This window comes from Trachymyrmex cornetzi, unplaced genomic scaffold (genome assembly GCF_001594075.2).
Source record: "Trachymyrmex cornetzi isolate Tcor2-1 unplaced genomic scaffold, Tcor1.1 scaffold247, whole genome shotgun sequence".
In the NCBI taxonomy this organism is placed as follows: domain Eukaryota; kingdom Metazoa; phylum Arthropoda; class Insecta; order Hymenoptera; family Formicidae; genus Trachymyrmex; species Trachymyrmex cornetzi.
In genome coordinates this window covers 138,615-152,145 of record NW_017297134.1, presented here as the reverse complement: position 1 = coordinate 152,145, position 13,531 = coordinate 138,615, and the positions used below count along the sequence as shown (strand labels likewise).

Genomic DNA, 13,531 nt, shown 5'->3' with positions numbered 1-13,531 from the left:
GGCGGAGACGGGGAGGTAGAGAAAGAGAGTAGGAGAGAGCAGTCAGGAACCAAGTAGAGGCAGAGGTAGTGGCGTAAAAGCGTAGTCGTGTCGCACGTACGCTCGTCTGACGGCGACGTGCTTGGCATCGCAACTCGCGCGGAGAGCGAACACCGGCGAACCTAGCTAACCCCGCTCGGTGGAGTTCCACCCCCCGAGAGTTCCATCCCCCTTCGATCCTCCCGGCACATTCCGCCCTACACCGCGGAAGCTGCTGCCGCCGCACCCCCGCAACATCCTCCGCGCCCTCCCCAGCCTCATTGCGAAGACCAAACACATGCTCCCTATCTATCATCAAGATGTATTAGCGTCCAACATTTGCCGGGTGAACTCGTCGCTCTGCTGCATTATGCACGAGACGTGTAGCTCGCGCCAATCCACGCCGGTCCGAACGCGAGAACCACACTCTTGTTTTACCTCTTTTTTTTCCTCTTTTTTTTCTTTTTTTCGTTTACCTCTCTCATGCTTTTACCGTCGTCAAAGTCCCTGATAGCGAGGGAGTTTGATGCGGTCGTAAGACTCGTGATGTTGTATGTCCAGTCACTACGAGGGTTACACGGTCTCTCAACGGGAATTCGTGCAGGACACGCCGCGAAGTAGCCGGCGAAAAGAATCGGAATACCCAAACGCCGATGTAGTAGTGTATATACGTACGCGGGTGCACGAGAGAGGTGAACAACACCGTCAACAAGCTGATTACGTATCGCGGATGATTGTCCGCCGCGCACGTGAAGAGTTCGCGATTGACATGCAGGCCGCAGCTCCGAAAAGCGCAACGGCGCGAACAAACGCAGACTGACACGCGCGAAACAGAATTGAACATTCCGTTATGTATTATGCATTGCTAAGCAGGGCACAATTGGGTCTACGCGTCCATCCTGCGGGGCACGTACATTCGCAATGGTGTGGGGGCCGAACATACGACGCGATTCGATGAAGCACGTCACCCCACTGATTATGTTATTGCGTAATATCGGACAAACGTATGTTTGCTTCATCCACAAAATTAATTTTACGTGATAATTTTATGGCGTCCAGTGTAAATAATTGATAAAATTAATCTTCGGAGAGAATTGTTTATTTTACATATACGAGTATATAATAATATCACATGTGAAACATACAACTATACGCATAATAATATTTTAGCGTCAAATGTACATATATTTATTATATGTATAAAGGTGGTGGTTGGTAAAATTGTTTAAAATAAAGTTTGTCTATTTCTTCTCTTATCACGACGTCTATCCCGGCAAGATTCGGTCTTACGTTCCATCGCGAAAGGAGCCGCGCGCGCGGAACATGATACGCCGCGGGGAGATCTTGGCACAATTAGAATACCGGCAGTGTATCTCTGTTCCAGTTAGTACCGCGGAATTACGAGACGTAAAAAGCTAATTCTCTACTTTTACGGGGGGTACGTGCGCGGTGGTATGGAGGGCAGGCAGCCTCATAGGCATGCAAGTCCCGAACGCACAGCGGCCGCTCTGTATACCGAATTCGAATCAATTGATTGGCTGTTGATTGGAAATTGAATTAGATCGGAATGTGCGTGTCTGCGAGCCGCAAGGGTAGAGGCGAGGAGGGTTTATATAGTCGGTGGCAGGGGCTGGTTATGCGTCGTTGATACTGATGGCGGCGCGGCGAAGAGAAGCGTAGCAGGGTGGTTACGAAAAGAGGGGTAGAAGCGGGGAACGGTCGCTTCTGCCTTTGCTATGCGCCCGGAATATCAATGACAGCCACTTTTCGCCGGACACCGGGGCAAATCCACGCCGCACACTTTGCAATACCGACCGCGTCGCGGGGACCGTTCTCCTTTTCATCGCGCGATTTGCCCCGCTTGACGGCACAAACAAAACCAGCTAACTGCCAGCGACTTGCGGCGAATGCCGTGGCAGTTTCTGAAACAATTTTTCCAATATGGACACAAATACAAGAGATACTCTGCATCGATCGCGAGCAGAGTATAATTTTCGAATGAGAAGAGGAAATAACGAAAGCGAACGAGTATTTATCAGTAGCAGCATAGCTAAGTACAAGGGTTGTGGAAACACGATGCAGTAACCACGTCACGTTGTCACATCCCCGTCGTCCTACCGCGGGACGCTACCGACGAGGACCGCATAAATAAACCCGGGTTTACGACGGCGACACAGGGCGTAAGAGAACGAAAACGAGAGCCCGTTCCTCTTCTTCCCGTTCCATTTCTCTCGCTCATCGCGTGACGAGCAGGAGACCTCGAAGGGAAGCTCGTAAAACTCGCCCTTGCGGTCATCTCGCGCGTCTTATATCCTCTACCTCTCTCGTTTCTTCCGTTCTTTCAAAGTAATTTCCTTCTCCTCGAAAGAACTATACCAATGTTCGCTACTACCGTGCTATGTCTTTGTTTGGTCGATCTCTCACATCGATCGAGCACAACAATTAATAATAATAACTACGTATTAAAAGACCGTGTATGGAAATACACAAGTAAGAGTTTTAATGTCTATTACGAAGCTGAATCTTAGATACTTTTTAAATAATTTCTATGTGAATTTATATACTAAGTATGTAGTCATTTGAACTGCGCGCCGAAATACTTTTTCGGACTTACAAACGCAATTAAGGAGGTTCTCGCATTTGATGAAATATAAGACAAGTCTATAACATACATGTAATAGAAATGTTAATAATATCAATAATATCTAGAAAAAAATTTCATTGGCTTTTACCGTACCATTTCGAAGATATTTAATTTTAAATTTTTATAGAATTTTACATTACAACAAGTTGGAGGTATAACCTTATTCTGTAGTTATTCTCTTTTAAATTGAGACATTTGCGTATAAGTTAGCAATTAAAAAATTGTTATAATTATAAAGTAAACACTTAAGTTTGTTCTCGTAAAATTTCCTTTAAACCGTACAGTTTACAAGAAATTTATGTTAAATGGACGATGCACATCAAATGAGCATCTTACAACTTTTAATTTGTCATTTTGAAAATATTTAGTATCATATAAAATTAACAATAATTATATATGTATAATGACACAAGATACTGTTAGTAATTTTTATTTCATTATTTTAATTGTTTTACGTATTATTATGAATAAACTGTCTATTGGCTAGGAAGTAGCGCGAGAACCTCCTTAAACTACTATAGTAATATCACAAATTAAATTAATAAGCAATTTAATAATTTGGTGCTCCATCTGGCGAAAATTAATATTTTTCATAAAATTTTTGGTACTCTGGATGGAAATAGCGATTCGTGATCAATCGTAAATGGATCTTCCAAACCTCTCCCGAAAAATATAATATATTCTCCATTGTACATATTTGTCAGGATATCTATACTTTATTTCGATAATTAGTTGGATAGATACAAAAGTGAAAGACACAGAATGCGATGCTGCATCGATCGATCGACACGAAAAGAAAGTTATCCGGTAGATACGCGATAAAACTCACTTAGATCCCACGTGTATCCGTTCTTAGCCGGATTCTTAGCCTGTGACCACTTTATACATCACCTTCACCCTCGGGCGACCCCTGCGCGTTTGCCCCTGCACCGCGGGTAATTCGTTTGAGTTAGGCAAGCGAGCCAGCTACTAAAAATGTATATTTTATGTTCGCAGACCGAGCTGGCTGTTCTGAAGGACCGCAAGGCAGCAATGGCCACACTGAACGCCTCCGCGCATCTACTGACATCTCCGCGTACCGATCTCGGTGCCTCTGCGCCGTTAATTTGTACAGCCCTCAAAGATGGTGTGGCGGATCTTTACAGGATATGGGACGAAACGTTCCAAAAGTGAGTAATTGCTTTTCTTAATGAATTCTCGAAAATCAAGAGAATTGTTGCAACTACTGCGAACAAAATATTCGCGCGAAGCCGCAAATTAATATTTTTCATTATTCATTATTTCGTTATTTTTAATTATTTTACGAATATAAATTAGAAAGTATGCGCCCTCCGTGAATGCGAGCGTATTAATAATCGACAGATTATTTTGAGAAAATCGTGCGACAGTAACGAGCGAGAAAACGGTTTAGTAGTTTTCTTGATTAATTTGGAGAATGCCCTTCCTACTCTGCGAAGTTCAACGGTACATCCCGTACAGAATAGTTGGTACTGGATCACATCGACTGGCCGTTTGCTGGCCGACGTGTGACGTTAGGCAAATATTTTGAGAGGTAATGAAGCCACTAAAGCAAACAGCGGAAACCGAGAGCGGCATAGGTACCGCCAGTAAGGGCTCTCCTCGTTGGGATTTTGACCCGTGTCGTGGGATTACTAGCTTTAACGGAGATCGCGTTTAATCACGGACCTTTTCCGAGTGACAGTTCTAACAGAAAAGCAATCGATCGAGATTTGGGAGGGACAGCTCGATGCAATATCTTCTTGCATTTTTCTATCACAACATTTATTCTTATTTTATCGATAAAATCGGTAAAATATAAAAAAAACATGAATCTTATTTATTATAATTTATAAAATAAAATCTATTTTATTTTATAAACTAATAGTGATCCCTCTACACACAATTAAAATTTATTCAATATCGAAATTAAATTATTTATAAGAAATTCTTTATCATTTTGTTGAATAAATTCATAATTTTAGAAAATTATGTGAACAATAATTTTTGCCATAATATTTTCCTTCAGATGAGCAACGACGAATAGTTAGCGCGATCATTACAACCCTCTTTTAATTTCCATATGAGCATTCGATTTCCCCCTTTGATAGGGGTTTAGGCCATTCAAAAAGGGGTTTACCACTGACCCATTGGGATTTACAGAGGTCAATCCTATCCCTTCGTTTGGTACGAAGAGACACTTCTATTTTTAATAGATGATTTCCACAAAGAACAATTATTGAACCTTTTGAATTATTCGCGCAATTAATCGGCAATTCATTAAAAAAAAAATGTTATCAAATATGTATCATTATCAACGTTGTAAAATATGCAAGTCTTATAAATATATCGACTCTTCACCTTTCTGATGGATACGCCAATGCGAAAAAGGGACACACAGATCAACCTACTTCGATTCATTCGTATGTTCGCTAGGGACGTTCACAGATTGACCTGGAATAAAGTGTTTTTATTTGCCGATAGTGCCGAAGGGAGGGCCTACTAATAATTCGACGTCTTAATGTTTGCGCAACGGCTTTACCCTCTTTTCGTTTTTTATTGTATTGACTCACATGATTTTTCTGCCCAAATTTGCTTCGCGTTCTTTATATTCACCCTTTCGAGAAGTAATGAATAATTTATAGGAAATAAACGAAAATGAAACAGGAAGAACCTCTAATTTATAAAGTATAGTTAATACTATTAGTTTATATTATTATTTACACCTATACAAAATTATTATCATTGCGCAATTTAGAAAAAATTTTCTGCGACATAATATAAAATATAATAAAATGCATGATTCTCACATTAACGCATACGTCCGCACTTTTTTTTTTTTTTCAGAGGCACTCAACAGCTGTGCGTTTTGCAAGCTATGCAGCAGTTCGGTATACGCTTGGCCGAACTACAGTCCGCTCTGCAGAGAGACAAGAACACGTTGGAAGTTCTGGATATGGCCCTAGATATGCAAGCTGGTGTTACTTCAGAGGTTGCCTCTTCCGTTTGTCACGTCGCGCGGCTTTTGTCCGAGGAACAAGACATCAATTGTCAGGTATTGTTTTTTCCAATTAAATTTAACATTCTTTCACAATCAATTAACAGTAATAACAGTAAAATTTATAAAGTAATCTATGTAATTATAATTCACATAGATTTATCTTTTCTTAAATTGGACATTTCTCAACTCACGATTATGATTAGCGAACTATGAAAATTTTCCGAAATCCTATATCAGATATCCCCATCGCGTCCTTGATTTTCAATCGGTTAGATGGCTGTTAGCAATTATTCAACGCCAGTGGATGGGGTAACGGTTCCCAGAGGCATCGCTTGTGTGCATAAAACCATTCCCCCACATAGATCGGCAGAGTCGCGGATCTTGGGGATGTAACTTACCTAAAGGAAAGCGAGATTATAATACGGATTGTATATCCTGTATTTTCGATATACGTCACGCTAAATCGGCTTGCAAATCGCGTTCCTCAGATTGCGTGGTACAGATTTCACCAAAGATACCGTATCGACGTTTTCTTCTTATCGTATCGATTAGCATAACAAGCACAATTGGTGGATCTTGAATATACCATTTCTCTCTAATGTTTTAGAAATAAGACAATTTTTTATAAAATTTATGTTATATGGAGGTTGCTACTATCTGCAGCGAGCTCAGTGTCGAAACTTTAGGAAGAAGTAAAAATAATTGAATGTTACGTAGACGAGAGTTGTATATATACGTATAACGCCACATATGGCGCACGTCAAGAGATAAATCTTCGACTAGTCTGAACACGCGGAGGTTACTCGTAGAAGGAAAAGGGGGAAGGGGCACACAGGTCGGAGGGTACGTTTGACAGATGATACTTGTCGATATCGCGTCTCCGTTAAACGCCATCACATCCCCCTATTTCCACCATATCCGTCTCTAATTTGCATATAAAGTAAATCTCTTGGCAAGCCCGTTCTACGTCGGGTTCTTTGCTTTATGGACGTAAGAAAAGTAGTTGAAGGTGCAGCGAGTGGCAGGTCCGCAACCGCGATTTTCGATCGACTCGCTCGTTTAGTCTGTCGGGAAGACATACTGCTCGGATCTTCGGAAATTCGCTATCAGAGCTAGCCTGCTCGTGTAAGAAATCATTCGAACTTTTATAAATATGTGTAAAATATTGTTAATATTACGAAAACTAAAATTATCACACGACATGCCGATTAATTACCGTTAATTATCGTTATTAATTTTTCTATTGCGCAAAAAATAATAATTGGTACACACGATTCAATTATATATAGTATATATTTGTATGTCGAAAGTATTTTTGAACACTTATATTCGACTGCTCTCGATGCCGCGTGGTATCGGCGTGTAGGTGCTCCGTAACAATTTCCAATTGTCCCTGTGCTCATTTCGCCTGTCAAGAAGACGTACGACTCGCGACACAATACTCTCACTCCAATAATAGGAGCCTTTCCTTTCGTCTCGTTTCTACTTCTTTCCATGTGTATCGCGTCTATATTTTAACGTATTCAAACTCCCGTCAAGGCGGTATAATCCGAAAAGTTCTTAGTCTTGCCGATCTACAGCACTCGAGGGAATAATTTCATGCACTTGACATTACGATTTTCCTTTTCTCTCTCTCCCTTTCTCTTTCTCTTCTTTCATCTTCCCCTCGCGACAACCCTCTCAACCCTCCGTCCCTTCTTCTCCAGGAGCACCTCTATTTCGGAGAGCGCCAAAGAAGAAGAAAGGCTACGATAAAGCACTCGACATTACAGTCTCTTTTTTCTTGCAATTTTTTATTTCCTTGCATTTTTATCTGCGAGACGGTGGTGGTGATAAATTATAAAATATTTCGAAAATGTTTCATAATTCCATAAAAGTTGATTATATTAGGCAAACTGCAAGATTTTCCGTATCGTTACAAATCTTGAAAATCAACCGGCAAGTCCGTACTAACGGACGCATCCGTTGTTCGCAAAAAGAATCTATAAGTTTTGATAGGTAGTAAATAAAATATTAACCGATGTATGTGCGAGACCGCCACTGCGTAGCAAGCAGAAGGAGATAAGTTTCGACGCTGGGATCCAGCGAGTCCGAGTTGCTATCGAGGGTGTTGGCCATCTCAGAGCCAGAGCGGCTCCCCAGGGAACTCCGATCGTTAATCGCCCGAACGATTCCCTTTCGCGTCACGTACGGGAATGGCCCGTGGAATCAGCGTAAAAATACAAATTTAATATCAACCGCGGGTAGAGCAAGGCTTGTCTGGCCCATGGCTTGTATAGAGCCGCCGGTGCACGGTGTCGCCGAATATTATGTTTTGTTACGATAAACCAGTTTATCAATCGCGCTTTCGATCCTGCCACAATCACATGTATAATAAACATTTAAAGAAACACGTGCGAATAAGAGAGAAGTCTTCCTTGCACATCACTATTTGAACGTAAATACATCTAGCAAAAATATTTCGCGCTTCTTGGTTTTTGTCTTCTTCCGAGAAACGGGTTGGATTTTGCGTTACGCAGATAAACGAGTAGACTCTTTTTATCTCGCCTTTTTTTTCGCGGGTACGTCCGATACGAAATATTTCACGTCTTGTTGCGCTATACACACATACCTATATATACATATATATATGTATATATGTATATATGTTTCGCGAATGTAACCGGAAATAAGAAGTTCCTCGCAGTTTTCTCTCGCGCGATTGGTCTTTCGGACCAACGTGGATTCCGTCTCGACTCACTTCGTACCTACTATCCGTTATACGAGAAATAGAGAGAGAGAGAGAGAGGGGGGGGGAGGGAGGGAGCGAAAGAGAGACAGAGAGTATACCGACTTATATATAGGCTAGGTTGAAGGTTGCTACTTGGTATGCGGATCGCGCTTTTCATTACCGGAGGCTCGTTCCCTCCGTCTCCACCGTTGCAAACAGCCTAAACCTACCCTTTCTTCCACAGCAGCTACCCTTCCTCTCTCGGTTGTCTGTCTACTACTCGACCACTACCACTGGCATTTTCGCCAGTATTCGCGCCATGCCATCGCACATCCATAGTGCAAACATATCTGATACGAGACGCGTATATATCTTTCTCATGAAAATGTATTGATTCACTCTTGACGTATACGATTATATACACGTGAGTCGTGACGAAAAAAAATCCAAAAGATCTTCATCCACTCGCGCTAGTTATCTCGGAAAGTCGTATGCTAATCTTACAAAAACGTTCGTTAACATATCGCGTGGTGATCAATTTAACATCGAACATCCCTGCCTTATTCTCGCTTTTCCACCTTACACCCTCATCTTTTCTCCCTCCCTATACTTTATATAATCGTCTTATACGCTTTTCGATGCCCTCCGGTGACGCGCAAGAGTGGATTATACAATATTCGATATCGTGTCCTCTCGGGTATATCTCGCCACTTATCAGAATCTCGCGATCCGTCGCACGTCGATCGTTTCATTGTAGTCCGCCTGAGAGATTTCTTTAACCATCGTGATCAATAACTTAAAATGTTACGGTAACTCGGAGGCTGCTTTAACTGCAATTTTTTGTAAATATGCTTACAATCCATTCATATTGTATCACACTTGCGATTGTTATTTATGAAATAACGATCGCTATTTAAGGTTTTTTTACTCTTACTAATATGGTGTGCATATACACTGAATCTATACATTGAAAGAAAAGATCACCATCAATTTGCTGCAGCAGCCAATTTTTCAATGTTAATATAGGATTTCGATAGGCTAACTCAACCAAAAATTGACTGCTACAACCAATTAAAAATGCTATATATTCAATCAATCTTTTCTTTCAGTGTATAAATGCTGAATGTTTTCTTTAGCACCCTGCATAATCGTACTAATCATCTTATGATAACTGTGTTTCAGAATGATGCGGTGCTGAACGATGCAACGACGGAAGAGATGCACTGTGGAAAATTCGCCGGTAGTTCCGCGAGCAATCACACGCAAGAAGGTGGTTCACTCTCCGACAGTGGAATCTCCGACAGTGGAAGCGATCAAGAGTTGAGCGAGCGCGAGCGCAGATTGGCCGCGCTTCGGCGACTTACACGTAGCTTGGAGACTCAACTGACACCGGGTAGCGAGGTTCTGACCGACCTCTGGAAGAGAATCGAGTACGCCGAGACTGAGCTACGCGATTTGCAGAAGCAGTGCAGGGAGCTGATCGTGCGTACGCATGAACGAGCGAGTATGGATGTGCGTGCCATCAAACGAACAGCCAGCCAGATTAATTATCCCGCAGAGTAAGTACCTACGATCTTTATCAGTTCTTATCGTAGTTGATGACAAATCTCTACGCGTTAAAACTTTGTCACCTGACTCTATTCAAAAGCATGGAGAACACAATCGATTCAGTTGTAAATTTAAATAATCGTTATTACGTTTCGTTTATATTATCCAAATGAGGTGACAATCGAACCACATCATAAATAAGCAAACCGCCGAATTTACTAAAGCATTTGAGGCTCCACTCAGAATTTAAGAACTGCCTGCTTATACGCTCGCATTTCATTTGCATAACGTCGAAATGGGAAGTGAAGAATGAAGGCGACTATTTAGGTGTGGGGACGCACCACGAGGTCGTTGGTCCTGCGTTGGACATTAGGCGACTACTCATTTGAATATAAGAACTTTACCGAGAGCGAGCATAATAACTGCACTATTTCTTACAGTAGGGCACATCTTAAAACATAAAAAATTTTAATCATACAGTAGATTATGGTCTTCCACAACAATTTTACAATTTTAATTTTGTTTTGTGTTATTGACAAAATATTAGGCCGGAGAAATAATGTATTATCCATCGTCTGTAACTTAGTAAAGCCGTTTTTATTCTTCTATTCTTATTTCTCGAGTACAATCTCATAATGTTTACCAATATAATTACAGATTCCAATTATCACTACGGTATATCTCATTTAACTTTGTTTTAAGGATGTTTTTATAGGGACGTTCAATCACCGCTCGGTGGTGGCGATAATAGGTTTAGTTTTCGCGGGCGTGAAACATCTGCCGCACTCTGAGTCATAAAAAGAGATATAAAAACTCGGTACCATTTTCTTCGATTGACGATCTTCCGTTTCGCTACGTTCTCTTTTTTCTTCTCATTTTCATCTTCTTCTACGACTGTAAACAGCTAGATTTTAATGAAACGGTATGTTTGAAATCTTTCCTTACCGTTCGCGAATTAACGCGAGAAGAGTTTGCAGAAAAGTTAAATAACCATACACTTACGTAATGCTAATGGAGGAATAGGGCAACGCCAGCTGTAATTGCAAGTCCAATCTCGCAACTTCCAAGTTACGTGCATGCATCTCCAAATTGATTTTCCGACGAACTTTGCTATTACCGGTTTGCTCGTATTATCGTGACCCGTGGGACAGCATAAATTAATTTTCGTTGTCGCGAACTTCTGCAAGTTTCTCCTCCAAACAGTCCTCGTATATATGCCTGACTAGCGGCTAACGCGTTATTTAACAAAACAAAATTAACGTTACACGATATAAATAAAATAATAAAATAATGTAAACTAGGCCGCGTAAAATATAAACATGTCATTAATACACATGGTATCCGGTAATTATATTAAACAGCACTTATTTCGATCATCGAAATATTTTTTTCTTCTCCTATTTTTTTTAGCAAGCGCAAGAGAACTATCTGCGGTACAGATACGTCAAAAAGCGACACGGAATCGGTGTTGACGACGAGAAGCGAGACTAAAGACGACTTCGATGACAAGCCGATTTCCCAGAGTTGGGTGAGAATCCAGCGAATCGGCAAAGTGGCAAAATTCTCTTTCGCCCTTCTGACCGTCTTTTTCGCTGCTGTTATTTATTTCTTGAGACCGTATTGTTGCGAGGCTGGGAACACACTAAGTCGGTTCACGCTGCAAGTACGCTATCCTAGGGGGCCACCGCCGGTATGAGCAGGTAATACGGCAGGTATTCGAAAAATATCGACGTCAGGGATCATTACTGATTTTTGACGAAAATAAATAAGATGTGTATATTCTTTCCGCATCGAGAATCGTCGGATTTAACGATCCGACCGAGCCCGCGGCGTAAGGCTGTCCGCGGATTTTTAGCAAGCGCGCGTTATCGCGGTATTATGGATTGTTAATTTTAAATTACCTGTTGAATTCGGCAATGCGTTCGAAGAGATGATTTGCCGACTTGACTGACTGATTTCTTCACTGCCTTATACATATATCTTTATTTTTATTCATTTATCACACGGATTATATTTACGGGCGAAATTTTTACAATAGTTCATAACTTTTGGCCATAAGTTACCATGACGTAAACAGTATCTATTGGCATAACTACGTATAATAGAACAATGAAGAAGTCTTTGTATATGGAAATTATGAATATTCTAATTGTAAATCGATGAGTATGTATTATATGTATATTTTTACTGGAAAGAATGATAGATTCGTGATTGAGCAATTGATTAAATCTTTATACAGAGTCTGGCAACGAATCTCAAACGCAATTAAAGATTTTCTGTTCTTCTATTTTAATATTCATACAAGAACAAGATGCATCTATTTATAGATATATATATATATATATATATATATATACAGATCATATATTATATATTTTACTCATTATACATACTATTTTTCTTGGAGGCTAATGTTTAGTTTTCCTCCCGAAGAATATAAAACTGATAACATAAAATGGACTTGACAGTTTTTTGACGGACGGGAGTCCATTTACATCGAATTTTACTTAGGAAATAGTACTTGGATTCCATACTGCTAAGCTTCCTATTTGTTCCAAGTATTCTGCGATTTTGCCTGTAATATCGTCAATTTTCCTTAACAACGAATGTTTATTTCAACTTCTTTTGTCCTGCATCTATATACGCAAATATATAAAACACACATACAAGCTATATCGGATATTTACGCTTCAAAGACATTAGGTATCATAAATTTTCGGAAAACGGCTTGTGCACGCAAATTTTTCTACAAACACGTGCATGATGATATACACTGATCTTATATAAAAAAATTTGTGAATCTAATTGTAGCAAAAGAGTTTATCGGTTGTTCATGCACTGTGAATAATATAACTTTGCACAATAAGAATTTGAATGCATGTGTATACGTGTACTTTAGCATTTATTGCATGCATTTATGTCATTCCCGAAATATTCTGCACCTTCAATTTCTTCTTTTATTTCAATATACAATAACATTGTGCATGCTACTGACGATATTTATCTAGTGTCATATCTGATCGGAAGATATGTATATTCGTATATATATTTTCTTTTAATACGGTTGGAAATTTTAGATTGTGATATATCTTGATAGCTCTTTCTCGTGTACGATTCTTTAATAAGAGAAAGATATGTACGTTTGAGACTACTAATGACTCATTAACGTAATTAGTCAGAATTTCTAATTGTAAAAATGTATTTATCGATTTTTTTCGAGATGTGTCTTTAATATTTGAAGGCACTTGTATTTAAAAGTGAAACGGTAGCTAATATAAATAAACTTAAAGAAAAATGGTAAGCGAAGTTTGTGCTAAAAGGCGAAAATTATTTTTTCAAAAAGAAAAATAATTTTTAAGAAATTTTTAAATAATATCGAGCTTTTGATAAAGTGATAAAGTGATATGTGGATGCTGTAAATTGTCGAAATCTATTTTGTAAAGTCTTTTTGAGAAAATGTATGATATAAAATGAATAGTCTGTGTAACGAAAGCAGCCATTCTAAATGCATATGTGCGCGATGCGAAGTAACGAGAAATGCCTTATGGTCAATCATTGAAAGCTTACAATTTGCACGATGCTTACTGTGTAAGCGCTCCAGAGTAACGACTCC

General features: G+C 39.8%; 1 protein-coding gene across 1 annotated transcript in view; it reads left to right on the top strand.

The window, feature by feature from the left end:
* LOC108761288 (uncharacterized) overlaps positions 1-12,211 on the top strand; it is a 38,785-nt gene extending 26,574 nt beyond the window's left edge. The window contains exons 18-21 of the mRNA XM_018507717.1: positions 3,659-3,831; positions 5,507-5,714; positions 9,553-9,929; positions 11,329-12,211. Of these exons, the coding sequence (XP_018363219.1) occupies positions 3,659-3,831; positions 5,507-5,714; positions 9,553-9,929; positions 11,329-11,614 (1,044 nt within the window). The 3' untranslated portion in view covers positions 11,615-12,211. The remainder of the gene's footprint in view (positions 1-3,658; positions 3,832-5,506; positions 5,715-9,552; positions 9,930-11,328) is intronic.
* The last annotated feature ends 1,320 nt before the right edge of the window (positions 12,212-13,531 follow it).